General features: G+C 69.9%; 1 protein-coding gene across 1 annotated transcript; it reads left to right on the top strand.

The window, feature by feature from the left end:
- The first annotated feature begins 5,716 nt into the window (after positions 1-5,716).
- GRIPAP1 (GRIP1 associated protein 1) lies at positions 5,717-24,683 on the top strand. Its single transcript, XM_037888468.2, is given in 24 exon segments — positions 5,717-5,836; positions 6,083-6,108; positions 6,591-6,699; positions 6,799-6,902; positions 6,904-6,947; positions 7,283-7,491; positions 7,578-7,625; positions 7,739-7,770; positions 7,926-7,973; positions 8,912-9,011; positions 10,139-10,231; positions 17,049-17,183; positions 17,727-17,822; positions 17,998-18,210; positions 19,192-19,305; positions 19,439-19,516; positions 19,679-19,774; positions 19,862-19,918; positions 20,206-20,305; positions 21,164-21,291; positions 21,618-21,734; positions 21,842-21,935; positions 23,583-23,737; positions 23,991-24,683. Coding segments are annotated over 24 exon segments (2,418 nt in total). The 3' UTR covers positions 24,093-24,683.
- Positions 24,684-27,774: the final 3,091 nt, after the last annotated feature.

Here is a 27,774-nt window from a genome sequence, read left to right as displayed (position 1 = left end):
CGTATTGACCAGGGCCGAGGGGATATAAGCGCGAGGACCCCCCTGGAGAAAGAGACCCCAGGGGGGTGGGGTTACAGACCCCAGAATTATGGCTGGACCCACCCCCAGCGGGAACGTGGGAGAGGGACCCCCCCCCGCTGATGGCTGCAGCCTGGAGGAATGGGGGGGCAGAGAGACACAGCCAGAGGAGGGGGCTTCACCCCCCGAATGCTTCCCCCCCATTGGCCGAGGCAGGCTCGTGCCATAGGGTGGTTCTTACCAGCAGCCCCGCCCCCTTTGCGAAGCCACGCCCCCACCCAATGGGATCCACCCCATCTTCTGGGGGGGGGGCAGAGGTAGGACAGTCCAATAAAGTCTCTTTGAAAGAAGTGAGGTCTGGGGTCTCCTGTGGGGGGATTGGGGGGGGCTCAGGCAGGGAGACTGGGGGGGCGTCGCACGGAGACCCCCCCAGCACAGGATATTCGGTGGGGGATTTCGCCTGTGGCCGCATCCACCCCAATGGGAGCCCCCCCCCCCAGGGAGAGAACCCGGAGTTCGGGTTCCCCCCCGCCCCGCCCTATGGACCCAGCAGCCCAGTAGCCACTCCCAGAAACGGACCCCTGGGCCGAGCCGCAGTGTCCCCCCCTCCAGTGTGGCGGGGCGGGGGGGCCGCCATGCAGACAGATGGACAAGGGGTCAGACGGGTTCTCGTCCCCGTGCTCGGGGGGGGGGGGGGAGGATATTAGAGGGGGCTCTCCCTGGCCCATGTTACCCTCTGTAAATACCCACAATTCCTCTCTGATCCACCCCCCCCACATCGGCCAGGAATAGGGGGGTCCGGGAGCGACCCCGAGGGCCAGGAGTCCATCCAAACCACACGCCCTGCAGGGTTCACACAGGGATGGTTGGTTGCCCAGGGCGGAGATGCAGCCAGCGCTGGGGCTGGGGGGCTGGGGAACAGCCGTGTATAACGCCCCATGAGAATGTCTCACCTGGCCCGGAGATGCAGCCAGCTCTGGGGCGGGGGGGCTGGGAACAGCCGTGTATAACGCCCCACGAGAATGGCTCACCTGGCGTGAGATGCAGCCAGCTCTGGGGCGGGGGGGCTGGGAACAGCCGTGTATAACGGCACGAGAAGTTTCACCTGGCGCGGAGATGCGGCCAGCTCTGGGGCGGGGGCTGGGAACAGCCGTGTATAACGCCCACACGAGAATGTTTCACCTGGCCCGGAGATGCGGCCAGCTCTGGGGCGGGGGGGCTGGGGAACAGCCGTGTATAACGCCGCCGAGAATGTTTCACCTGGCCCAGGAGATGCGGCCAGCTCTGGGGCGGGGGGGCTGGGGAACAGCCGTGTATAACGCCCCACGAGAATGTTTCACCTGGCGGAGATGCGGCCAGCTCGGGGCTGGGGGGGCTGGGGAACAGCCGTGTATAACGCCCCACGAGAATGGCTCACCTGGCGCGGAGATGCGGCCAGCGCTGGGGCGGAGCAACCCAGGAACAGCCGTATAACGCCCCACGAGAATGGCTCCCTGGCGCGGAGATGCGCCAGCTCGGGGGCGGGCAACAGAACAGCCGTGTATAACGCCCCACGAGAATGTCTCACCTGGCGCGGAGATGCACAGCCAGCTCTGGGGCGGGGGGGCTGGGGAACAGCCGTGTATAACGCCCCACGAGAATGTCTCACCTGGCGCGGAGATGCGGCCAGCCGGGGTGGGGCTGGAACAGCCGTGGATAACGCCCCACAGAATGGCTCACTGGCGCGGAGATGCAGGCCAGCTCGGGGCGGGCACCCAGGAACAGCCGTGTATAACGCCCCACGAGGAATGTCTCACCTCGCGGAGATGCGCCAGCTCTGGGGCGGGGGGGCTGGGAACAGCCGTGTATAACGCCCCACGAGAATGGCTCCCCTGGCGCGGAGATGCGGCCAGCGCTGGGGCGGGGGCTGGAACAGCCGTGATAACGCACCCACGAGAATGGCTCACCTGGCGCGGAGATGCGGCCAGCTCGGGGCGGAGCACCAGGAACAGCCGTGTATAACGCCCACGAGAATGTCTCACTGGCGCGAGATGCAGCACCGCTCTGGGCGGGGTGGCTGGGGAACAGCGTGTATAACCGCCCCACGATAATGGCTCACCTGGCGCGGAGATGCGGCCAGCTCGGGGCGGAGCAACCCAGAACAGCCGTGTATAACGCCCCACGAGAATGCTCACCTGACCTGGCCCGGAGAGATTTGCGGCCAGCTCGGGTGCTGGGGGGGGCTGGGGAACAGCCGTGTATAACGCCCCACGAGAATGGCTCACCTGGCGCGGAGATGCGGCCAGCGCTGGGGCGAGCAACCCAGGAACAGCCGTGTATAACGCCCCACGAGAATGGCTCCCCTGGCGCGAGATGCGGGCCAGCTCGGGCGGAGCAACCAGGAACACGCCGGTATAACGCCCCACGAGAATGTCTCACCGGGGCGCGGAGATGCAGCCAGCTCTGGGGCGGGGGGGCTGGGAACAGCCGTGTATAACGCCCCACGAGAGTGTCTCACCTGGCGCGGAGATGCGGCCAGCGCTGGGGTGGGGGGGCTGGGACAGCCGTGTATAACCGCCCCACGAGAATGGCTCACCTGGCGCGGAGATGCGGCCAGCTCGGGGGCGGAGCAACCCAGGAACAGCCGTGTATAACGCCCCACGAAATGGTCTCACCTGGCGCGGAGATGCAGCCAGCTCTGGGGCGGGGGGGCTGGGGAACAGCCGTGTATAACGCCCCACGAGAATGGCTCCCCTGGCACGGAGATGCGGCCAGCGCTGGGGCGGGGGGGCTGGGAACAGCCGTGTATACGCACCACGAGAATGGCTCACCTGGCGCGGAGATGCGGCCAGCTCGGGGGCGGAGCAACCCAGGAACAGCCGTGTATAACGCCCCACGAGAATGTCTCACCTGCGCGGAGATGCAGCCAGCTCTGGGCGGGGGCTGTGGAACAGCCGTTGTAGAACCCCCACGAGAATGGCTCACCTGCGCGGAGATGCGGCCAGCTCGGGGGCGGAGCAACCAGGACAGCGTGTATAACGCCCCACGAGAATGTCTCACCTGGCCCGGAGATGCAGCCAGCTCTGGGGCGGGGGGGCTGGGAACAGCCGTGTATAACGCCCCACGAGAATGGCTCCCCTGGCGCGGAGATGCGGCCAGCTCGGGGGCGGAGCAACCCAGAAACAGCCGTGTATAACGCCCCACGAGAATGGCTCCCCTGGCGCGGAGATGCAGCCAGCTCTGGGGGGGGGGGGCTGGGAACAGCCGTGTATAACGCCCCACGAGAATGGCTCACCTGCGCGGAGATCGGCCAGCTCGGGGCGGAGGTACAACCCAGGAACAGCCGTGTATAACGCCCCACGAGAATGGCTCCCTGGCGCGAGATGCGGCCAGCGCTGGGCGGGGGGGCTGGGAACAGCCGTGTATAACGCCCACGAGAATGGCTTCCCCTGGCGCGAGATGCGCCAGCTCTGGGCGGAGCAAGCCTAGGAACAGCCGTGTATAACGCCGCCGGCTGAGTCGTCGCGGAATCAGAGGTGCGCCGGCGCGGAGGCGGTTAGCGGGGTGGAGGCTGGAGCCGTGCGCGAGGCTGGCGGGCCGTGGCCAGCGCCGAGCCCGAAGCCCCCGGCCGGGAAGCCCCCGGGCCGTTGAGGCCGCGGGCCGGGCCCGATTCCCCGGCTTCCAGCGGGGACCCCGCCGGCGGCAGCCCGTCCCCCAGGGGCCCCGGCGCCCCCGGCCCGTCCGCCGGGCAGGCGCCCCGCGATGGCCGGGCCCCGCGTAGGGGGAAACCGAGGCACGGCCGGGCTCGAACCCGCGACCGGCCCGTCCGGTGGCGCCAGGCTGGCGGGCAGCCGGCCGGGGGCTCCTCAGGGCCGGGCCGGGCCTGGGCGAAACGGGGGCGCCCTCGGGGGGACCCGGGCTCGGTAACCGGCCACGGGCTACGTGGGGTGGCTAGTCAGCCCGGTACCTAGGAACTGGGTGGGTGTAAAGGGGCGAGCCGCTAATTTATTGTTAATTAACCCTAATTAATGGTTGGCACGACCTGGGCTGGGGGAGGGGGCGCTGGAGGACCAAGGAGGTAACGGTAACGTTCCCTGCCTTGCGTCTCTATGGTCGCCAGGCTCAGCAGGGGACGCTCTGCCCACTGGTGGCGAGCTACTCTCTATCATAGCCCCTGCCGGTTTTCAGCGAGCGACGCTCGTCCCTCGCCATCTATGGTCGCTACTTCCGGTTTCGCGCGCGCCGGCCATCTCTATGGTCCTCGCACCCTTTCGGTGGGCGCCGCTCTGTCACTCACGCCTCTATGATCTCTCTTCCGGCTTGAGCCCTTAAGTCTCTAGGGTCCAACTTCCGTTTCCGGGGGCGAAGGGTCGACTCTATGTCCTGCAGCCTCTGAGAGCGACTCTCTCTCCCGCCCGTCCTGGCGGCGACGGCCACTCTCTATGGTCTCCACTTCCTGCTTCGTGCGACGCTCTCGCCGGCCGCCCCCGGCAACTCTGCTCCGCCCTTAAAGCACCCGTACCGTTGCAGCCAGCCCGCCGGGGGGGGGGGGCGGGGGGTTTTTTGTCCTCCGACGGGCGGGGCGGAAGATTGGCGCAGGCTCTGTCGGCGGAGGAGTTCCAAGCGGCTGCAGGTGCGGGGGGACCCAGGTGTCCGGTCTCCCACCCCCGCTCTGACCCCCTCCTCCCCGAGCTGAGGGGGGAGAACCCAGGCGTCCGGGCCCCCCCCCGCCCCCCCTCCTCCCCGAGCTGGGGAACCCAGGCGTCCGGGCCCCCCCCCCCCGCCCCCCCTCCTCCCCGAGCTGGGGGAACCAGGCGTCCGGGGCCCCCCCCCGACCCCCCTTCTCCCCGAGCTGGGGGGGGAGAACCCAGGCGTCCGGGCCCCCCCCGCCCCCCCTCCTCCCCGAGCTGGGGGCAACCCAGGCGTCCGGGCCCCCCTCTGACCCCCTGTGTTTGTGCCCAGGCGCAGCTGCTGGAGCTCCGCACCCACAACTACCAGCTGTCGGACGAGCTGCGGAAACCGGCGCCGTAACGGGGGCTGGGCTAGGGGTGTCACTGAAGACTTGACTCACCCTTGGGGGGGCCTCTGCCCCCGCGTCTCCCCGTCCCGCCCCCGCGCCGGCCTCCCCGCCCTGGGGCCGGATGGGGGCTGGTGCCCCCGAGGGGTCAGGCCCCTGCCCCCCCCCCCGAGCCGGCCAGTCCCTGCCCTGGGGCCGGATGGGGGCTGGTGCCCCCCAGAGGGGTCAGGCCCCTGCCCCCCCCCGAGCCGGCCAGACCCTGCCCTGGGGCCGGATGGGGGCTGGTGCCCCCCAGAGGGGTCAGGCCCCTGCCCCCCCCCGAGCCGGCCAGACCCGGCCCTGGGGCCGGATGGGGGCTGGTGCCCCCCGTGGGGTCAGGCCCCTGCCCCCCCCCGAGCCGGCCAGACCCTGCCCTGGGGCCGGATGGGGGCTGGTGCCCCCCAGCGGGGTCAGGCCCCTGCCCCATTCCCTGCCCCCCCCCCCCCCAAGTCGGCCAGTCCCTGCCCTGGGGCCAGATGGGGGCTGGTGCCCCCCAGAGGGGACAGGTCCCTGCCCCATTCCCCGCCCCCCCCCCGAGCTGGCCAGACTCTGCCCTGGGGCCGTATAGGGGCTGGTGCCCCCCAGAAGGGTCAGGCCCCTGCCCCATTCCCTGCCCCCCCCCCGAGCCGGCCAGTCCCTGCCCTGGGGCCGGATGGGGCTGCCATGCCCCAGAGGATGCACCCCCTTGCCGTGGCGTTTGACCTGGTCTCTCTCCCCACAGAGCTCACCGGGCTCCGGCAGCGTGTCACCTTTCTGGATAAGGAGCTCGCCAAGGCTCAGAAGGTACCTGCCCTCCCCGACCTGGGGGGGGCGTTCGGACGTGTGACGGCGCGTCCCCACATGGAGAGGGCTCGCCTGGCACTGAGATGCAGCCACTTCTGGGGCAGGGCAGCTGGGGAACAGCCGCTCATAACGCTGCCCGGGGAAGACTCGCCTGGCGCCGCGATGCAGCCGCCTCTGGGGTGGGTGGGAGGGAAGCTGTGGGTCCCCAGTGTCCTTAGTTACAGACTTTCCCTTCTCTCTTTCCAGGCTCTGGGGAAAGCAAGAAGGCTCAGGTGAGGCCGTCCCATCGGCGGGGCGGGAAAGCTTCGGGCGGGCAGGTGGTTGTCTGTCACCGGGACCAGCCTGAGGCCTGGCACCGTGGCATCTGGGCGTCTTGGCTCCCCCCACCCCAACCACCAGCCCCCACTCCCCTCCAGGAGCCAGGGGAGAGAACCCAGGAGTCCTGAGCCCCAGGCTGGCACCCTACCCACTCAGCCGCTCGAACCGCTGTTGGGGTGCCCAGCTCTGGGACGCTGTGGGAGAAGGGAATGGAATGAGTGGGGGGGTGGATTGGGGGCTGTTGGGCGGGGTGGGGGTGGCCTGGGGATCCAGGTGGGGGCGGGGTGGGGGTGGCCTGGGGGGCGTCAGAGCCGGGGGCTGGGCTGGGGGTGGGGCTCTGTGGCCTGGAGAGGGTCAGAGCTGGGGGCGGGGGGGCTCGGTGCCCCGGAGGGGGGGCAGAGCCGGCGGTCTGGGCCCTACCCCTGTCGCCCCCCAGGAGGTGGAGGCCCCTGCTGAGCGAGAACGAGATGCTCCAGAGCAAACTGCACAGCCAGGAGGAGGATTTCCGGCTGCAGAACAGCGCGCTGGTCCGGGAGCTGTCCAAGGTACCGCGCCGGGGGGCTGGGCTCTCCGAGCCGGGGGGCATGGGGGAGACGGCCAGGTTAGTTAATCTTTGACCCCTGCCTCTGCCGCTCTCGCTCCAGCTGTGCTCCCAGATCGAACAGCTGGAGACCGACAATAAAAGGATGCAGGGAGGAGGCCCAGTGCCGGACGAGCCTCCGCCCCCTGGGCCCCCGCCCGGCGAGTTCCGCGCTCCAGGCCGAGAACAAGGCGCTGCAAAAGAATGTGGCAGGTAACCTGGGGGCGCTGTGGGTGGGGAAAGGGGCAGGGGGGCGCTGTCCCCTGGCAGGAAGGGCCGGGCGCTGTGGGTGGGGAGAGGGCCGGGGGGGCGCTGTCCCCTGACAGGAAGGGCCGGGCTCCATGGGGTGCTGTGGGTGGGGAGAGGGGCGGGGGGCGCTGTCCCCTGGCAGGAAGGGCCGGGCGCCATGGGGCGCTGTGGGTGGGGAGGGGGCGGGGGGCGCTGTCCCCTGCAGGTGGGGCTGGGGGGGGGGGGCGCTCTCCCCGGCAGTGGGGGGCGGCGGGCGGGCGCCGTGGGGCGGGAGCGGGGCAGTAACCGGGTCCCCACAGCCCTGCAGGAGCGCTTCGAGAAGGAGGTGGCCCAGCAGGCCGAGGGGCAGGGGGACGCCCCCCAAGCTCAGGGCCCCGCCGGAGAGGCCATGGCCGGGCCCACGCCGGGCGCCAGCCCCTGCCCCCCCCTGCCCTCGGAGCTGGCGCTGAAGTGGGAGACGGCGCGGGAGGAGACGAGGCTGCTGCGGGAGCAGCTGCAGAGCCTGGAGGTCAGCAGGGGGCGCTGCCCCAGGGGCGGGGGGGGTCCTGGGCTGGGGGCTCCCCTGGGTCTGACCCCCCCCTGCTGTCTCCCCAGGTGGCCAAGCAGGTGGAGATCTCCCGGCTTCAGGACGAGCTGAATAAGGCAAGTGGGACCCCGGATCCCTGACCGGGGGGAGGGGGAGGCTGGGCTGTGGGGTGGGGGGTCCATGGTGACCCCTTCCTGACGGCGTCCCCCTCCTCTCTCCCTCGCTGCAGCTCGCTGAGAAACTGAAGAAAAAGCAAGAGAGGTAGGGGCCAGGACGCCTGGGTCCTCTCCCTGGCTCTGGGGGTCTGGTGGTTAGAGCGGGGGAGCTGGGGCCCCCTAGAGGGGACAGGCCCCGCACCCCATAACTAACCCGGCCCCCCGCTGCGTGGTGGGTGACTGTCGGCGTTTGTCTCCTAGTTTCCGGCGGCTGCAGGCGGAGAAGGAAGCCCTCTACAACGACAGCAGGTGAGACGCGGCTGCGCCGGCCGGCAAACCCCGGCCGTGCCCCCGAGCCGCGGGCAAGACGCCCCCGCCGGGGCCTGGGCCGGGCACCCGCGTGGTCCCTGGCTGCCTGCGGCCGGCCCCCTGCGGGTGCCCAGAGCCCAGCCCCCCAGAAGGGAGGGACACGGCGCAGGGCCCGGCTCCTCCAGCAGGGGGCGCAGGGGGACACGGACCCCCCCCCCCCGGGAGCGCAGGGCCCACCACCTCCTCCAGCAGGGGGCGCAGGGACGGACTCACACGGAGTTCTTATTCTCTCTGCTCCAAACTGTCTCTGGCCCCGCAGGGCGTCAAGTAAATGGTTAAAAGTTCGTCGTCTTCTCCCACCCTGTTGTGTTGGACTCAGGACTCCTGGGTTCTCTCCCCAGCTCTGGAAGGGGAGTGGGATCTAGTGGTTAGAGCGGGGGGGCTGGGAGCCCGGACTCCTGGGTCCTGGTGAGGCCTCGCTCGGTTTGCGGGTGGCACAGCCCTGGCACCGATTGTAATGGCCCGAGATCCCGGCGGGGGTAGGAGGGTCAATAGGGTGGAATAAGCCGCATCTCCCTCATGGGTGGGCGGCAGCAGCTGGTGTCCGCAGGGGCCTGTTGTCGGGCAGCCACCCGCCGGGCACCTGGGAATGTCCCCTTCCTTCGGGGCCTGCGGCTGGGGGGCAGGCTGGCCATGGGATCAGCCAGGGCGGTGCGGGCTGGGAGCCTGGACTCCTGGGTTCTCCCCCGTGGCTCTGGCAGGGGAGTGGGGTCTAGTGGTTAGAGCAGGGGGCTGGGAGCCAGGCTCCTGGGTTCTCTCCCTGGCTCCGGGAGGGGAGCTGGGTCTGGTGGTTGCATGGGGGGCTGGGAGCCCGGTCTCCTGGGTTCTCTCCCCTTCCCTGAGCGCGAGGGGCCCCGTCCCCGGAATTCCTCCCCCAGGACCAAGCTGGCGGAGGTCCAGCAGAGGAGAGACGAGGAGCTGAAATCGCTGCAGCTTCGCAACCAGAAACTGCACCAGGAGCTGCAGGCAGCCGCGCAGGTGAGCCCCCGGCCGGCCGCTCTGGGTTGGGGGCAGAGCTGGGCCGGGCTGGGAGCGGCTCCGTACGTGGGGGTTGGGGGGTGGGCAGGGGGGGGGGGCTGGTTTGTGGGAGGGATCCTGGGCGGGCTCTGTCCCACCCCCTCCCCCTCTCCCCGGCAGAGGGAGCACGCGGACGCCCTTCACAGCGCTGCAGGACCAGGTGAGCCCCGGGGAGCTCCTCCCACCCGGGGCCACTCGGTCCCTGGGGTGGAGGGCAGTGCAATTAGCTGGTTGGAGAGGGGGCTGGGAGGCCCGGACTCCTGGGTTCTCTGGGTGGGGGCTGGGATCTGGTCCCCTCCAGGGCCGTGTCGAGGATAGCAGCCGTTCTCGCTTCCCTGCAGCCTCCGTGGGAGCAACGTGTGGGGAACCAGTCCCCCCGCCCCCACATTTATCTAACCTCCCCAGGGCCGGGCAGCTGGGGGCCGGGGGGCAGGACCCAGCCCAGCTTTGGTTCTTCCCGTCTCCTCCCTCTGCTTCGCCTGCTGGGTTCCTGTTTCCTCGCAAATGACCAGCCCCTTCCCGTGGGTTCCCGCGGGCGGCCGCTTCGCCCCCCGGGGCTTTTCCCTCGTGGTCTGTGTTTCGCTAACCCCGTTTCACGGCCACGGTCCGGCGCCCCCTTTCCCTGCTGGTCTGGGTGTCACGGGGGCCTGGCCTTTCGGCCCTTCGTTTCCCCGTGGGGCTGGGGCGTGTTCTGCGTTTCACGTCGGGGTTTGGGCTCTTCGTTGCTTGGGGGGTTGAAGTTGATCCTGTTTCACGCCAACCCCGGGTCCCATGTTGAATTTTGCAGTTCACGGATATTTTCTTAGTGGTTTTTTGTTAACCCTGATTGCTGCGCGAACGTACAAATAGCGCCAGCTCCCGGCTGCGGTGGCCCTGCCCTGCCCCGGCCGTAGGAGAGCAGTGGTGTTACACGTGAGGTACGGCTGGGGAAACTGAGGACCAGATGGGCCATTGGCAGGGATGCGTTGCCGCCGTTCATCTCCCCTCCCCCCCCCTCGGCTGTTCTCCGTGTTAACCTGCGTCTCTTTTCTTTCTCCCTCTGTCTCTGGGGCGTCTCCCCCTCCCCGCTCCGTGCACCCCGGGGGCAGGTGGCCTGCCAGAGCGCAGAGAGCCAGGAGCAAGTAGAGACGATTCTCTCTGAGAACGATGCCCTGAGAACCAATCTAGCCGCACTAGAGCAGGTACCCGCTGGGGTAGGGGGCTCTCTCCCCTGGCAGTCAGGGCCGGGCGCTGGGGGGGTGCCGTGGGGCAGGGGGCTCGGCGGGGGGCTCGGCAGGGGGCTCTCTCCCCTGGCAGGCAGGGCTGGGCGCTGGGGGGTGCCATGGGGCGGGGAGCGGGGTGGGGGGCTCGGCAGGGGGCTCTCTCCCCTGGCAGTCAGGGCCAGGCGCTGGGGGGGTGCCGTGGAGCGGGGTGGGGGGCTTGGCAGGGGGCTCTCTCCCCTAGCAGTCAGGGCCAGGCGCTGGGGGGGGTGCCGTGGGGTGGGGGGCTCGGCAGGGGGCGCTCTCCCCTGGCAGTCAGGGCCAGGCGTTGGGGGGTGCCGTGGAGCGGGGTGGGGGGCTCGGCAGGGGGCTCTCTCCCCTGGCAGTCAGGGCCAGGCGCTGGGGGGGTGCCGTGGGGCGGGGAGTGGGGTGGGGGGCTCGGCAGAGGGCTCTCTCCCCTGGCAGGCAGGGCCGGGCGCTGGGAGGGGGTGCCGTGGGGCGGGGAGCAGGGTGGGGGGCTCGGCAGAGGGCTCTCTCCCCTGGCAGTCAGGGCCGGGCGTCGGGGGGAGTCATTAATTCCCCCAGGCAGTTGTTCTAAGTCCATCGGGGGCGCGAGCTCGGGGTCTTGGTCCAAATCCCGTTTGCGGGACTCGCAGCTGGGGCGCCTCTGACCCCGTCCCGCGCCCAGCTGGGGTTTGATTTGTGGCCGGGATTCTCCTTCGCTGCCTGCCCGAAACCCCAGCGGCGGCTGCATCTCCGCCCCGGGGAGCCGTCCCCACGCAGCGTTCTAGGCGGCTGTTCCCTGCCCCAGAGGCGGCTGCGTCTCCGCGCGGGGGAGCTGTCCCCACGCAGCGTTCTAGGCGGCTGTTCCCTACCCCAGAGGCGGCTGCATCTCCGCACGGGGGAGCTGTCCCCACGCAGCGTTCTAGGCGGCTGTTCCCTGCCCCAGAGGCGGCTGCGTCTCCGCGCCGGGGAGCCGCCCCCACGCAGCGTTCTAGGCGGCTGTTCCCTGCCCCAGAGGCGGCTGCGTCTCCGCCCCGGGGAGCCGTCCCCACGCAGCGTTCTAGGCGGCTGTTCCCTACCCCAGAGGCGGCTGCGTCTCCGCGCCGGGGAGCTGTCCCCACGCAGCGTTCTAGGCGGCTGTTCCCTACCCCAGAGGCGGCTGCGTCTCCGCCCCGGGGAGCTGTCCCCACGCAGCGTTCTAGGCGGCTGTTCCCTGCCCCAGAGGCGGCTGCGTCTCCGCGAGGGGGAGCTGTCCCCACGCAGCGTTCTAGGCGGCTGTTCCCTACCCCAGAGGCGGCTGCGTCTCCACGCCGGGGAGCTGTCCCCACGCAGCGTTCTAGGCGGCTGTTCCCTGCCCCAGAGGCGGCTGCGTCTCCGCGCCGGGGAGCCGTCCCCACGCAGCGTTCTAGGCGGCTGTTCCCTACCCCAGAGGCGGCTGCGTCTCCGCGCCGGGGAGCCGTCCCCACGCAGCGTTCTAGGCGGCTGTTCCCTGCCCCAGAGGCGGCTGCGTCTCCGCCCCGGGGAGCTGTCCCCACGCAGCGTTCTAGGCGGCTGTTCCCTGCCCCAGAGGCGGCTGCGTCTCCGCGCCGGGGAGCTGTCCTCACGCAGCGTTCTAGGCGGCTGTTCCCTGCCCCAGAGGCGGCTGCGTCTCCGCGCGGGGAGCTGTCCCCACGCAGCGTTCTAGGCGGCTGTTCCCTGCCCCAGAGGCGGCTGCGTCTCCGCGCGGGGGAGCTGTCCCCACGCAGCGTTCTAGGCGGCTGTTCCCTGCCCCAGAGGCGGCTGCGTCTCCGCGAGGGGAGCCGTCCCCACGCAGCGTTCTAGGGCGGCTGTTCCCTACCCCAGAAGCGGCTGCGTCTCCGCCCCGGGGAGCTGTCCCCACGCAGCGTTCTAGGCGGCTGTTCCCTGCCCCAGAGGCGGCTGCGTCTCCGCGCCGGGGAGCTGTCCCCACGCAGCGTTCTAGGCGGCTGTTCCCAACCCAGAGGCGGCTGCGTCTCCGCGCGGGGGAGCTGTCCCCACGCAGCGTTCTAGGCGGCTGTTCCCTGCCCCAGAGGCGGCTGCGTCTCCGCGAGGGGGAGCTGTCCCCACGCAGCGTTCTAGGCGGCTGTTCCCTGCCCCAGAGGCGGCTGCGTCTCCGCACGGGGGAGCTGTCCCCACGCAGCGTTCTAGGCGGCTGTTCCCTGCCCCAGAGGCGGCTGCGTCTCCGCGAGGGGAGCTGTCCCCACGCAGCGTTCTAGGCGGCTGTTCCCTACCCCAGAGGCGGCTGCGTCTCCGCCCCGGGGAGCTGTCCCCACGCAGCGTTCTAGGCAGCTGTTCCCTGCCCCAGAGGCGGCTGCGTCTCCGCGAGGGGGAGCTGTCCCCACGCAGCGTTCTAGGCGGCTGTTCCCTGCCCCAGAGGCGGCTGCGTCTCCGCGCGGGGGAGCTGTCCCCACGCAGCGTTCTAGGCGGCTGTTCCCTGCCCCAGAGGCGGCTGCGTCTCTGCGCCGGGGGAGCTGTCCCCACGCAGCGTTCTAGGCGGCTGTTCCCTGCCCCAGAGGCGGCTGCGTCTCCGCGCGGGGAGCTGTCCCCACGCAGCGTTCTAGGCGGCTGTTCCCTACCCCAGAGGCGGCTGCGTCTCCGCGCCGGGGAGCTGTCCCCACGCAGCGTTCTAGGCGGCTGTTCCCTGCCCCAGAGGCGGCTGCGTCTCCGCGCCGGGGAGCTGTCCCCACGCAGCGTTCTAGGCGGCTGTTCCCTACCCCAGAGGCGGCTGCGTCTCCGCGCGGGGAGCCGTCCCCACGCAGCGTTCTAGGCGGCTGTTCCCTACCCCAGAGGCGGCTGCGTCTCCGCGCCGGGGAGCTGTCCCCACGCAGCGTTCTAGGCGGCTGTTCCCTAGCCCCAGAGGCGGCTGCGTCCTCCGCCGCGGGGAGCTGTCCCCACGCAGCGTTCTAGGCGGCTGTTCCCTGCCCCAGAGGCGGCTGCGTCTCCGCGCCGGGGAGCTGTCCCCCACGCAGCGTTCTAGGCGGCTGTTCCCTGCCCCAGAGGCGGCTGCGTCTCCGCGCCGGGGAGCTGTCCCCACGCAGCGTTCTAGGCGGCTGTTCCCTGCCCCAGAGGCGGCTGCGTCTCCGCGCGGGGAGCTGTCCCCACGCAGCGTTCTAGGCGGCTGTTCCCTGCCCCAGAGGCGGCTGCGTCTCCGCGCCGGGGAGCTGTCCCCACGCAGCGTTCTAGGCGGCTGTTCCCTGCCCCAGAGGCGGCTGCGTCTCCGCGCGGGGGAGCTGTCCCCACGCAGCGTTCTAGGCGGCTGTTCCCTGCCCCAGAGGCGGCTGCGTCTCCGCGCCGGGGAGCTGTCCCCACGCAGCGTTCTAGGCGGCTGTTCCCTACCCCAGAGGCGGCTGCGTCTCTGCTCCGGGGAGCCGTCCCCACGCAGCGTTCTAGGCGGCTGTTCCCTACCCCAGAGGCGGCTGCGTCTCCGCGCGGGGGAGCTGTCCCCACGCAGCGTTCTAGGCGGCTGTTCCCTGCCCCAGAGGCGGCTGCGTCTCCGCGCGGGGGAGCTGTCCCCACGCAGCGTTCTAGGCGGCTGTTCCCTACCCCAGAGGCGGCTGCGTCTCCGCCCCGGGGAGCTGTCCCCACGCAGCGTTCTAGGCGGCTGTTCCCTACCCCAGAGGCGGCTGCGTCTCCGCGCCGGGGAGCTGTCCCCACGCAGCGTTCTAGGCGGCTGTTCCCTGCCCCAGAGGCGGCTGCGTCTCTGCGCGGGGGAGCTGTCCCCACGCAGCGTTCTAGGCGGCTGTTCCCTACCCCAGAGGCGGCTGCGTCTCCGCCCCGGGGAGCTGTCCCCACGCAGCGTTCTAGGCGGCTGTTCCCTGCCCCAGAGGCGGCTGCGTCTCCGCGCCGGGGAGCTGTCCCCACGCAGCGTTCTAGGCGGCTGTTCCCTGCCCCAGAGGCGGCTGCGTCTCCGCGCCGGGGAGCTGTCCCCACGCAGCGTTCTAGGCGGCTGTTCCCTAGCCCCAGAGGCGGCTGCGTCTCCGCGCCGGGGAGCTGTCCCCACGCAGCGTTCTAGGCGGCTGTTCCCTACCCCAGAGGCGGCTGCGTCTCCGCGCGGGGGAGCTGTCCCCACGCAGCGTTCTAGGCGGCTGTTCCCTGACCCCAGAGGCGGCTGCGTCTCCGCCGGGGGAGCTGTCCCCACGCAGCGTTCTAGGCGGCTGTTCCCTGCCCCAGAGGCGGCTGCGTCTCTGCGCCGGGGAGCCGTCCCCACGCAGCGTTCTAGGCGGCTGTTCCCTGCCCCAGAGGCGGCTGCGTCTCCGCCCGGGGGAGCTGTCCCCACGCAGCGTTCTAGGCGGCTGTTCCCTGCCCCAGAGGCGGCTGCGTCTCCGCGCGGGGGAGCTGTCCCCACGCAGCGTTCTAGGCGGCTGTTCCCTGCCCCAGAGGCGGCTGCGTCTCCGCGCGGGGGAGCTGTCCCCACGCAGCGTTCTAGGCGGCTGTTCCCTACCCCAGAGGCGGCTGCGTCTCTGCTCCGGGGAGCCGTCCCCACGCAGCGTTCTAGGCGGCTGTTCCCTGCCCCAGAGGCGGCTGCGTCTCCGCCCCGGGGAGCTGTCCCCACGCAGCGTTCTAGGCGGCTGTTCCCTGCCCCAGAGGCGGCTGCGTCTCCGCGCGGGGAGCTGTCCCCACGCAGCGTTCTAGGCGGCTGTTCCCTACCCCAGAGGCGGCTGCGTCTCTGCTCCGGGGAGCCGTCCCCACGCAGCTTTCTAGGCGGCTGTTCCCTACCCCAGAGGCGGCTGCGTCTCCGCGCCGGGGAGCTGTCCCCACGCAGCGTTCTAGGCGGCTGTTCCCTACCCCAGAGGCGGCTGCGTCTCCGCGCGGGGAGCTGTCCCCACGCAGCGTTCTAGGCGGCTGTTCCCAACCCCAGAGGCGGCTGCGTCTCCGCCCCGGGGGAGCTGTCCCCACGCAGCGTTCTAGGCGGCTGTTCCCTACCCCAGAGGCGGCTGCGTCTCCGCGCGGGGGAGCTGTCCCCACGCAGCGTTCTAGGCGGCTGTTCCCTACCCCAGAGGCGGCTGCGTCTCCGCGCCGGGGAGCTGTCCCCACGCAGCGTTCTAGGCGGCTGTTCCCTGCCCCAGAGGCGGCTGCGTCTCCGCGCGGGGAGCTGTCCCCACGCAGCGTTCTAGGCGGCTGTTCCCTGCCCCAGAGGCGGCTGCGTCTCCGCCCCGGGGAGCTGTCCCCACGCAGCGTTCTAGGCGGCTGTTCCCTGCCCCAGAGGCGGCTGCGTCTCCGCCCCGGGGAGCTGTCCCCACGCAGCGTTCTAGGCGGCTGTTCCCTGCCCCAGAGGCGGCTGCGTCTCCGCGAGGGGGAGCTGTCCCCACGCAGCGTTCTAGGCGGCTGTTCCCTGCCCCAGAGGCGGCTGCGTCTCCGCGCCGGGGAGCTGTCCCCACGCAGCGTTCTAGGCGGCTGTTCTCTACCCCAGAGGCGGCTGCGTCTCCGCGCCGGGGAGCCGTCCCCACGCAGTGTTCTAGGCGGCTGTTCCCTGCCCCAGAGGCGGCTGCGTCTCCGCGCCGGGGAGCCGTCCCCACGCAGCGTTCTAGGCGGCTGTTCCCTGCCCCAGAGGCGGCTGCGTCTCCGCCCCGGGGAGCTGTCCCCACGCAGCGTTCTAGGTGGCTGTTCCCTGCCCCAGGGGCGGCTGCGTCTCCGCACGGGGGAGCCGTCCCCACGCAGCGTTCTAGGCGGCTGTTCCCTGCCCCAGAGGCGGCTGCGTCTCCGCGCGGGGAGCTGTCCCCACGCAGCGTTCTAGGCGGCTGTTCCCTGCCCCAGAGGCGGCTGCGTCTCCGCGCCAGGGAGCTGTCCCCACGCAGCGTTCTAGGCGGCTGTTCTCTACCCCAGAGGCGGCTGCGTCTCTGCGCGGGGAGCTGTCCCCACGCAGCGTTCTAGGCGGCTGTTCCCTACCCCAGAGGCGGCTGCGTCTCCGCGCCGGGGAGCTGTCCCCACGCAGCGTTCTAGGCGGCTGTTCCCTACCCCAGAGGCGGCTGCGTCTCCGTGCCGGGGAGCTGTCCCCACGCAGCGTTCTAGGCGGCTGTTCCCTACCCCAGAGGCGGCTGCGTCTCCGCGCCGGGGAGCTGTCCCCACGCGGCGTTCTAGGCGGCTGTTCCCTACCCCAGAGGCGGCTGCGTCTCCGCGCGGGGGAGCTGTCCCCACGCAGCGTTCTAGGCGGCTGTTCCCTACCCCAGAGGCGGCTGCGTCTCCGCCCCGGGGAGCTGTCCCCACGCAGCGTTCTAGGCGGCTGTTCCCTACCCCAGAGGCGGCTGCGTCTCCGCGCCGGGCAAGCCCTCCCGTGTCGGCCGCGCTCCGAGGAAAGGCGTGTGATGCTCTTGTGCTGAATGCCCCGGTTCTCCTGCTTGCTGGATTCTTTCCTCTGTCGGCGCCTGGCCTGGGAAATCCGCGTTTCTCCCTGCGTCTGGAGTCCGTGTCCCCTCTGGTCTATTCTCTGCCCTTATCCCTGGGGTGGAGGGGGGAATCTCCCCCCGCCCCCCCCCGGTCTGTGTCCCCCGGGCTCTGGCACACTCAGCCCTCCCCTTATCCCAGCCACTGGGGACTCCCCCGTTAGCTGGCGCCCGCACCCCTCACTTGCTGTCTGGGCGTTCCCGACCCTTTCCAGTGCTGTGGGGTGCGCCGTAGCTGAGGGCGGGTTCCCAGTGTCAGTGCGACTTGGGTTCCTTCCCTGTCCTCGGAGATGCGGGAGTTAACTAGCCCCGGCCAAGCGCAGCAGGGTGGGGGCTGGTCCGCGGTCCGGTGGCGGGTAGTTCCCCAGGCCGAGCGTCTTTCCTCTCCCGCTGTTCAGATCCAGACGTCGAAGACCCAGGAGCTGAATCTGCTGCGGGAGCAGAGCGCGGCGCTCGGCCTGGAGCTGCAGGAGAGGGAGAGAGAGAAGGAGGCGCTGGCTGGGCAGCGGGACGACCTAAACACCCAGCTACAGGTGGGGGGAGACGGGACGCCTGGGGAGGGCTCACCCCGCCCGTGGGGCCTGCAGGGCCCTGCTCTGCCCCCGGAGGGCGCCAGTTTGAGTTATCAATGGGGGGTGGGCGCCAGGTTCCCGATCAAGGAGCAGCCCACTCCACCCTTTGCCAGGATCCCCAAACCAGGGGGTCACCCCATGGAAGGGTCAGGCCACCAGTTTAATGCCCCCGGGAAGCCACACTCTTGCGTTCACCTGCGGAACTCCTCGTCCCAGGGCCTCAGACAGGCCGGAGAAGCAGCTGGAGGTCAGGCCCAGCAATTAGCACGAGTGGCTCAGGGCAACCCAGAAACCTCTGTCAGCCGGGGTTTCCCCAGGCTCGCCCTGCTCCGTTCGTTGGCCCTGAACTGTTCGTTGGCTGCTCTGGGAGACAGGGCCCCGGGCTAGCCGGAGTGTCGCTGTCCCCTGGCCCGGCCGCTCGTGGCCCTGTCTGAGCTGTGGGGGGCAGCAGATTTATCGGGGCCTGGTTTGTGTTGTTGCCCCACCTCCCCACACACACTCCAGGAATCCGTCAGAGCCAACAGCCGCCTCCTAGAGCAGCTGCAGGAGCTGGGCCAGGAGAAGGAGAAGCTGCTGCTGGAACTAGAAGAGGCCAGGAAGGTGAGAGGTGGGGCGGGGGGCTCAGCGGGGGGCGCTCTCACCTGGCTGCGGGGGGCCTCAGTGGGGCCAGTCCCTTGGGTGGGCCAGTCCCTGGGGGGCTGGCCGCCGGGGGGGCTCAGCGTGGGGCGCTCTCCCCTGGCCGCGAGAGGGGGCTCAGCGGGGTCTCTCCCCACAGAGCGCAGACAAGCGGAAGTCCATGTTGGACGCGATGGCGGTGGAGACGCAGCAGGAGAAGGGGCGGCACCAGGAGGCGCTGGGGGCGCTGCGGGTGCAGCAGGAGAAGGAGGTGCTGGGCGTCCGGGCGCGCTACGAGCGGGAGCTGCGCGAGCTGCACGAGGAGAAGAAACGCCACGAGGAGGAGCTGCGGGGGCAGCTCAAGGAGGAGAAGGTGCTGCGGGGGGAGCCCTGTGGGGACCAGAGTTTTTACGCACAGCTGTTCCAGCTGCTCCGCCCCAGAGCTGGCTGCATCTCAGCACCGTGCGAGCCTTCCCCGTGCGGCGTTGTGTGCGGCTGTTCCAGCTTCCCCGCCCCAGAGGTGGCTGCATCTCAGCCCCATGGGCTCCACCCCAGCTGGGTGGGGTCACATGAGCCCTGCTCCTTTGAAGCCCCCTTTGTTGTACTTGGAGTACCCCACAGGATCTTTTCAGGGGGAATAAGGCCAAATGCCACGTTTATTCGTAATACATGTATCGATTAACGCTGTATCGCATGCGTATGATAGATATTATACTCCCCCCCCCCCCGCACACGCACGCACACACACCCCGTCTTGTTGTTGTTACCACCTAGTTGCTCCCCTTATGAGACCCAGGGTCCCCTGCAAGACACCCCACGTTTCTCACCGCGTCCCTCTCATGCGAAACTGTCCCAGAGTCAAAGTCTGGGTCCCTTGGGCCCCTTTGGCGCCTCCTTCTGGGGGTCGTCCCAATGCTGCAAAGAGGGTGTCCCCAGAGAAGGGGCCAGCTCCTCGCCCCCAAGGCCGCCCGTGTGTCCGCTCTTCTTCAGTGAGCCTGCTTGACACGGCTCATTGTTCTTGGGTCTGGCTTCCCTCTCTCCCAGGGCTGCAGCGGGCTGGGGGTGCTGCCTTCCACGCCTTGCCTTGCTCAGTCACCCCTCGCTCATTCCACAGGGCAATTGATTAAGGGGGACGGGGGGATCTTATCCTACCCCGAGCGAAAAGACGTTTTTATCGAACGTTAGACCAGGGCTCAATTCAACGTTTTCTACATAAGGATCTGATACAAAGATGCGTGAAAATAGAGGCAAAACGCAAAGTCATGAAAGTTACAGGAAGCTGCTTAATGCAGAGATTTATCTCCACCTTGCCCCTCTGCCTGCGGGCGGGCGGTGATGGTGCCTCTCTCCGCAGGCCCGGAGCCGGGAGCTGGAGAGCTCGCGGCAGACGGTGGAGGAGCTGCGCCTGCAAATCCAGTCCATGGACGGGGCCAAAGGCTGGTTCGAGCGGCGGCTCAAGGAAGCGGAGGTGGGAGAGGCCCCGGGTCCCATTCCTGTCGCCTGCCCTGGGGCCGGGTGGGAGCCAGCGCCCCCTGGAGGGGACCGGCCCCAGGCCCGTCCCTGGCCGTTCTCACTGCGGGTGTCTCTATCTTGCATTGCAGGAGCTGATCGAAAAGCACCAGCGGGACCACGAAGAGGCGCTTCGAGTGTGCAAGGAGCAGCACGGGGCCGAGTTGAAGGTACGACTGGCAGCTGCCCTGCCCCAAAGGTGACTGCGTCTCCGAGCCAAGGAGCTCGCCCTGTGTGGTGGTATACGCAGCTGTTCCGCCCCAGAGGCGGCTGCATCGTCTGTGGGACAGGCAGCCCTTTGTTAACCCCTGGCTGCTTCTCCCTCCCCTCAGCTGAAGGCCCAAGAGGTGGAAGCTGCCAGGGAGCAGCTGCGGGTGGCCGAGAGCTCCCTTGACGAGCACGTGGCCACGATCAGCCGGCTCAGACAGGTGAGGGGCTGCCCCGGTTCCCTTCCGGCCCCGGAGCCCCCCGGGGCTGGGCTGGGGGTGACACTGACGCTGCCCCGTCTCTGGCAGGAGGTGAAGGACACGGTGGACGGACAGCGCATCCTGGAGAAGAAAGGCAGCGCCACTGTGAGTGGGCCCCCTCCGGCCCCGCCCATGGAACCCAGGAGTCCTGATCCCCACGCCCTCCGAGCCGGGACAGAGCCCGGGCGCTCCTCTGATGCACTGCAGTGGGGGGGGGGACTGGCAGGTCATGGAGCTCCCCAGGCCCCCTCCAGCTGCTGCCATGCAGAGGGGAGACGGGGTTAAACAGCAGCGCGCTCCCCTATTAATGTCCCTGCTTCCTGCCCCATCCCCCCGCCCCCCTCAGCACAGGGACCGCCGGCCCTTTAATTCGCTGCCCCCCTTCTCCGTAGCTCAAAGACTTGAAGCGGCAGCTGCAGCTGGAGAGGAAGCGGGCGGATAAGCTGCAGGAGCGGCTGCAGGAGATCCTGACCAACAGCAAGACGCGGACGGGTGAGCGCGGAAGGACGCTGGCCCCAGGGCTGGGGACTGGCTGGCCCCCGGGGGCAGGGCACGGGACACGGGACCTTCCCCTCAACCTCCTGCTCCTGAAGGATTCCAAGTCCCTTCCCACGCTCCTTTGCATGAACGTGGTTCATCTGGCCCTGAGATGCAGCCACTTCTGGGGCGGGGCAGCTGGGGAACAGCCACACACAACGTCCCACGGGGACGGCTGATCTGGTGCTGAGATGCAGCCGCCTCTGGGGCGAGGCAGCTGGAGGGGACAGGCGCACGGCGAATCTGTGGGGGTCTTGGGCTGTAGGGGGCGATGGGAGCGCAGCCTGTGCACGGTTCCCTCTTCCACCACTGGGGGCAGCCCCGCCATTCTCCAGTCTGCCAAGGCTTCGCAGAAGGGGGCAGTTTCAAAGGTGGAGCCTGCGGAACTGCTCGCCACATGATGTCCCTGAAGGCCAAGAGCTCAGCAAGCTCTAGAGCAGGGAGGGACGTGGGGATCGCCCCAGAGGAGGGTGTGTTTGACGCAGTGGCTTTCGGGGCGGGGGGGGGGAGTCCATCGCTTGTGGGGCTGTTCCTTGAATCCCTGGAGTTCCCCCCCCCGCCCCGGCGAGATGCAGAAACGCTCCTGCCGCAGAAAACGGGAGATCGAGTATTGGACGCGGCCTGGCTGCCGGCTGGGCCTGACCCATTCATTCCTCTTTCCCCGGAGCTCAGAGCCTTCATCGCGTCCCCCTGTCACCTGGCCGAACGAGCCCCGGGTGCAGCCGCTTAGAGCCCGGACTCCTGGGTTCTCTCCCCGGTTCTAGGGGGGGAGGGGGAGCCCGGACTCCTGGGTTCCACGCCCTGTCTCCGCAGGGATCGAGGAGCTGGTTCTGGCCGAGATGAGCTCCCCCAGCCGGGTGCAGACGGGCGACAGCAGCAGCATCTCGTCCTTCAGCTACCGGGAGATCATGAAGGAGGGGTCGGGGCCCGGCAGCACCAAGGTGAGGGGCGGGGCTTCCTGCTTGGGGGTGGGGCCTCTATTGTACCAAGCCCCGCCCCCATGCTCTGCTCCGCCTCCCTCCTAACGGGGTGGGGCTTCTTGTGCGGGCTCCCAACAGCCCTCTGCTCCTTCCTCCCCTCCCTCCCTGCTTGGGGGCGTGGCCTCTGCTGCTAGCCCCGCCCCTGATGCTAGGGCTCCTCCCCTCCCCACTTACTATGCCCAAGCCCCACCCCCTTTGCAAACCCCACCCCTCACACCCTGATACCCCCTCCCTGGGGGTCCCGTCAGCACTCAGGGCAGCCCCTCCCCCCTCTCTCTGCCCCCCAGTCCAACACGGGGAGCCCCCAGTCCCAGCGCCCCGCGGACCTGTCGGACGAGGAGATCTCGGAGCTCTTCCAGCGCCTGGCGGAGATGCAGCAGGAGAAGTGGATGCTGGAGGAAAAGGTACCGGCCCCGCCCCACGGGGGCGCTGGGGAGTGGGGGGGGACCAGGGCTGGGGGCTGCGGGTCGGGAGTGAGGGGCGATGTCTCCGGCTCTGACCTGCCCCACAGGTGAAGCACCTGGAGGTGAGCAGCGCCTCGATGGCGGAGGATCTGTGCCGGAAGAGCGCCATTATTGAGACCTACGTCATGGACAGTCGCATCGGTGAGGACCCTGGTGTCCGGGAGGGGGCGGAGTCTGGTGGTTAGAGCTGGGAGGGGGCGGGGCTGGGTTCCCTCTGGCTCTGGGAGGGGAGTGGGGTCCAGTGGATTAGAGTGGGGGCTGGGGGTTTCTCCCTGTCCCAGTGGGTTGGATTCATCACCAGCCGTCCCAGACTTTGCGAGGCCGGGAGCCGTGGGGGTGTCCCATCTCAGCCAGGGCAGGGGGGAGGCCTTCTGCTGCACGGCATGCTGGGAAACCCCTGCTCCACTCTCCTCTCCCCCCCCCCCCCCCCGGTGAGTTCGGGTGCGGTGGGGGCAGCTGGTCGGGGCATGGCCAGCGGGATTGTGCGGGTGTTGGCCGCCCTGGATGTCTGCTGGGGGCCTCCGTGGGGCTCTGGGGAAGGCTGGTCACCCCCTCCAGCCCTGAGGCCGGAGGGATGGGCCCTGCATACCCCCAACCCTTCCTGAGTGAGCCACCCCCGTGCGGCGTTGTGTGCGGCTGTTCCCTAGCTGCCCTGCCCCAGAGGTGGCTGCATTTTGGCACCGAATGAGCCATTCTCATGTGGTGTTTATATGTGGCCATTCCTAGGTCCCCACCCCAGAGGTGGCTGCGGCCCGATCAGGTTTTCTTCAAGTCACTTCTGTTGATATGGAAGGAAAGCAAAGCGCTCTGCTGCCCTGTGTCCTGTTCCCTGGCCCCCTGCGCCAGCCGCCCCCCGCTGGGGGGCAGTTCGGGTCGGCGCCCCCTACAGGGGAAAGGCTCCGTGTCCCGTTCCCCACCCTCGGGCCGGGTCCCTGCGCCCTGGAGTTCTCCCCGGCCCGCGGCTCCTCAAGGGCTGCTGGGCGAGTCCCCTTCCGCTCCCTCCAGCCTGGGTCACCTTGGCCAGAGGCGGCTCCGGGAATCGATCCCGCCTGGCGCTGCGTCCCCCGGCCCCCCGCGGCTGGGTGCCTCCCGCACTGAGCGGGTGGGAGCCGCTCCCCGGGACACAGGGCAGCCCAGGGGGGGCTGCAGGGGGCCCTCTCTCGCAGGGCAGGGCTGGGTGCTGTGCTGCGGGGAGGGCGGCTTGGCTGGCCCAGCGTTTGCCCAGGGCCCCCCAGTCAGATCACCTCTGTCTGCCCTCCTGGGCTGGAAGTGGGCAGGGCTGCACCCTCCGGTGTGTTGCCCCAGGGGGAGACGCAGCCGCCTCTGGGGCGGGGCAGTGAGCCGGGAGCGGTAGCTTGGCGGGCGGCTCTGGCCCGCAGCCCCAGGTATAAATAGCTGCAGTGGGGTCGTGTTCCCCTCGGCTTGGCAGCGGGCGGCTCCGGCCCTGAATGTTTAATGACGGCTAAAAATACCTTCCCTGCGCCTTCCCTTCCTCTGTCATTGTCCTGCCCTGCGTGGGGGGGACCCAGGCGTCCTGGCTCCCAGCCCCCCCAAGCCACTAAACACCACTGTGCAGGAACGGTTAGAGCGGGGGGCTGGGAGCCAGGACTCCTGGGTTCTCTCCCCGGCTCTGGGGGGGGGGGGGGCTGGTGGTCAGAGGAGGGGCGCCAGGACACCTGGGTCCTATCTTTCTGGCTCCCTCCGTCCGGCGCCAGGAGAGCCCCCGCGCTGTGGTGTTGTGGGGGCTCGGTGGGGGGCTGGCTCACCCCTCCCCCGTCTGCCCCCCAGACGTGTCGGCGGCCCACGGGCCCCTGGACCGCAGCACCCTGGGCAGCGTCCTGCGGGACCTGGTGAAGCCGGGCGACGAGAACCTGCGGGAGATGAACAAGAAGCTGCAGAACCTGCTGGAGGAGCAGCTCACCAAGAACATGCACCTGCAGAAGGTGAGGGGGCGGAGTCCTGGGGAGGGGCGGAGCCTGTGGGGGCGGAGTCCCGGGGAGGGGTGGAGCCTGTGGGGGCGGAGTCCCGGGGAGGGGAGGGGCATGGGGCAAGCACCTTCTCGTGCCTGTCCCCGCCTGCTGGGGGAGAGGCCCCCCCTCCCCCAAGACCTTCTCCCCATGGGGCGCTCTCCCCTGGGGGGCAGGGGCTCTCGGACTCCTGGGTTCTTTGCTCCTCACCCCCCCTCGTCTCTTCCAGCACCTGGAGGTCCTGTCCCAGGAGATCGTGCGGCTCAGCAAGGAGTGCGTCCCCCTCCGCCCGCCCGCCCCCAACGGTGCTGACCCCGGCGGGGCCTGCTGACCCCCCACTGCACCAGGGGGTGGGGCCAGGGGCAGGACCTGCCTGTTCCCAGGGCACCCCCTGCCCTTGCTTCCAGCGCTGCCCCCCACCTGGCCAGCAGCTTCCTGCCCCCCTCCCCCCCGTACATTGTGTGGGGGCAGGACCTTTAACCCTTCGCCTCCTTCCTCGCCCTCCCAACTCCATTGATGGTTCATTGTCCCCCGCCCCACAGCTCTGCCCCATCTGTCTCTAGCCCCTCCCAGCCGGCGGGGGGCCCTGCCCCCACCTGAGCTTCCCCCCCCCCCCCCCCACTGCCCATCTTCCCCTCCCCTCCATCCTCTGGGTACCGGAACCCCTTCTCCCCCAGCCCAGATCCTGCCCCTTTCGAGCTGCATGCCACCCCCCCGCTGCCACCCCCAGACTTTATCCCTGGATCGGGGGCCTTGGGGGGCAGGTCACCAGCCCTCTAAGAAGCAGGGGAAAGAGGCGAGGTTTCGTGGTGCGACCTCCGCTGGCAGGAGGGGGAACCGCGGCCTCGTTCCCCCGGGGCCCCAGCAGGGGAAAGCGGGGGGCGCTGGGAGGTGGGGCTGAGCTAGCAGGGGCTGGGGGTCGGGAGTGAGGGGCACCAGCGGGGCGGGGGCTGGGCTTAGGGGGGCTGCGGGGCGGGAGTGAGGGGCACCAGCGGGGCGGGGGCTGGGCTTAGGGGGGCTGCGGGGCGGGAGTGAGGGGCACTGGCAGGGCGGGGGCTGGGCTCGGGGGGCTGCGGGGCGGGAGTGAGGGGCACCGGCAGGCCGGGGGCTGGGCTCGGGGGGCTGCGGGGCGGGAGTGAGGGGCACTGGCAGGGCGGGGGCTGGGCTCGGGGGGCTGCAGGGCGGGAGTGAGGGGCCCTATTCATCTTTGGCGGTTCCCCCTTCTCCCCGGGGGGTAGCGGCTCCTTTAGCCACCTGCTCTGCCCCAGACTTGCTCTGCCCCCCAGCCCCTCCCACGTGTCCCAATGCAAGTCCCCCCCCAGCCCGCTTGCCTCGGGGCGCCGGAGCCGGTGCTGTGTATATTTGGCTCGCGTGGGGGGCCTGGCCCATCCTCTGACTGCACTTTCCCTGCCCCCCGGCTCGGGGGGGTTAACGTGGCGGTGACGTGAGCCGTGACTCGCTACGGCGACAATAAAGACGTGGACTCGGCCGCTCGGCTCCTGGTGTCAGTGGTGGGGGCCGGGGAGGGGCTGCTGTCCTCTGGCAGTGCTGGGGGGTGCCTTGAGGCAGGGGCCTGGGTGGGGGGATCAGTGGGGGGCCCAGTGGGGCAGGCGCTCCCCTGGGGTGGGAGGATCAGTGGGGGGCCCAGTGGGGCAGGCGCTCCCCTGGGGTGGGAAATGCCCTAATCTTGTTCGTCCTTAAACTCCTCCACCCTGTGCCCCGAAGCCCCAGTCAGGCAGGAACCCAGGCGTCCGGGGTTAATTCCCCCTGGGGCGATTCTAGGTAACTTCACCATCCAGAAGGGCCCCGGCGGCTGTTCCTGGCCCCCGCCCCAGAGCGGCCCACGTCTCAGCGCCAGGCAAGCCCTCCCCACATGGCGTTATAGGTGGCTGGCCCCCAGCCCGCCCCACCCCAGAGCTGGCCGCATCTCTGCGTTGGCAGCCTGGGGGACGGACTCAGGGTGGCATCAACGTGCTGCCCGGAAAGGATCCCGCCCCCGCCCGTCTCGCCAACGCTCCTGGGGGCTTCGATCGGGGGGAAGGAAAACAATGAAACGTTAATGTCTGGGCTGGTGATGTCACCAGTGCCCCCCGCCCCAGCTGTGTGGGGTAGGGCCCCGCCTTTCCCCCCCCCCAAACTGGGCCGGTGCCCCTCACTCCCGACCTGTAGCCCCTGCCAGCCCAGCCCTGCCAGTGCCCCTCACTCCTGACCCACAGCCCCTGCCAGCCCGGCCCTACCCCCCCCCGGCCCTGCCGGTGCCCCTCACTCCCGACCCGCAGCCCCTGCCAGCCCCGCCCTGCCCCCCCCAACCCTGCCGGTGCCCCTCACTCCCGACCCGCAGCCCCTGCCAGCCCGGCCCTGGGCCCCCCCCGGCCCTGCCGGTGCCCCTCACTCCCGACCCGCAGCCCCTGCCAGCCCAGCCCTGCCCCCACCAGCCCTGCCGGTGCCCCTCACTCCCGACCCGCAGCCCCTGCCAGCCCGGCCCTGCCCCCCCCCAACCCTGCCGGTGCCCCTCACTCCCGACCCGCAGCCCCTGCCAGCCCGGCCCTGCCCCCCCCGGCCCTGCCGGTGCCCCTCACTCCCGACCCGCAGCCCCTGCCAGCCCCGCCCTGCCCCCCCCAACCCTGCCGGTGCCCCTCACTCCCGACCCGCAGCCCCTGCCAGCCCAGCCCTGGGCCCCCCCGGCCCTGCCGGTGCCCCTCACTCCCGACCCGCAGCCCCTGCCAGCCCCGCCCTGCCCCCCCCCCGGCCCTGCCGGTGCCCCTCACTCCCGACCCCCAGCCCCTGCCAGCCCAGCCCTGCCCCCCCCCCAACCCTGCCGGTGCCCCTCACTCCCGACCCGCAGCCCCTGCCAGCCCGGCCCTGCCCCCCCCCGGCCCTGCCGGTGCCCCTCACTCCCGACCCGCAGCCCCTGCCAGCCCGGCCCTGCCCCCCCCCCAGCCCTGCCGGTGCCCCTCACTCCCGACCCGCAGCCCCTGCTAGCCCGGCTCTGGGCCCCCCAGCCCTGCCGGTGCCCCACACTCCCGACCCCCAGCCCCCTGCCAGCCCGGCCCTGCACCCCCCCCCCCCCGTCTTATTTATAGACTATTTTTCCTCGGCACAATCCAATGGCCTGGGGGGAAGGGGGCGGGACAGAGAACCCTCCTGACCAATGGGAGGCCAGCTTTTCATCAGCCAGTCACGTGGCAGCTTAAATTCTGTCCAAAAAGTTACAAAGCACAATAAAGAGGTGAGTTCTGGCAACAAGTGAATGTCTGTTACTTGGAAGGGGGAGGGGTGGGAGGCAGGACTCGGGGGGGGGGTGTCGGCACAGGGCAGGGACCCCCGCCTGGGTCCTCAGCCCCGGTAGATCTCTACCACTCTGCCAGCAGGGGGCGCTGGAAGGAGACCAAACAGCTGATAAGTTTGGAAACTCCCTGGGGGGGGCCTGCGGAACTACCCGCCGCTGGATTTCATCCCAGAGCCGGGCCGCTATCGAACTTGGATCCCTCTGCAGCAGGGTGAGCAGGAGGCAGGATAGTTGGTGTCTGGCTGGGGGTGCAGGGCCCGTGGGAAAATCAACCTTAGCCAGGACACCAGGGTAAATGGGCCCATGGGATCAACAAGGTACAGACACTTTTACTTCTTTCCCTGAGCAAAGTCGACCATCAATGAGCCCACAGGCCTTTGCACCCAGGGCCGGCAGACCTTGTGCGAGGATGCAGCCACCTCTGGGGTGGGGCAGCGGCCCGGACGCTTGGGACATCCGGCACTGAAGATGCAGGTGTGAGGATGGAGGGCGGGGTGGGAATCAGGGCAGCTGAGATTTCAGCCGCCTGGGGTCATGGCAGGATGAACAGCAAGTCACAGGCTCAGAACGTCTTGCCCTGCAGTGGGGTCTATTGGTTAGAGCAGGGGCGGGCAGGCTGGGCGCCCGGATGCCTGGGTTCTCTCCCTGGCTCGGGGAGGGGGCTGTTGGCTGGAGCGGGGGCTGGATTCTCTGGCAGCAGGTTGTTTTTCTGGGGCGCGTCTCG

Source organism: Chelonia mydas, chromosome 23, assembly GCF_015237465.2.
Source record: "Chelonia mydas isolate rCheMyd1 chromosome 23, rCheMyd1.pri.v2, whole genome shotgun sequence".
Classification (NCBI taxonomy): domain Eukaryota; kingdom Metazoa; phylum Chordata; order Testudines; family Cheloniidae; genus Chelonia; species Chelonia mydas.
Note: the sequence above shows the minus strand (reverse complement) of the source record. Positions and strands in the feature narration are given on the sequence as shown.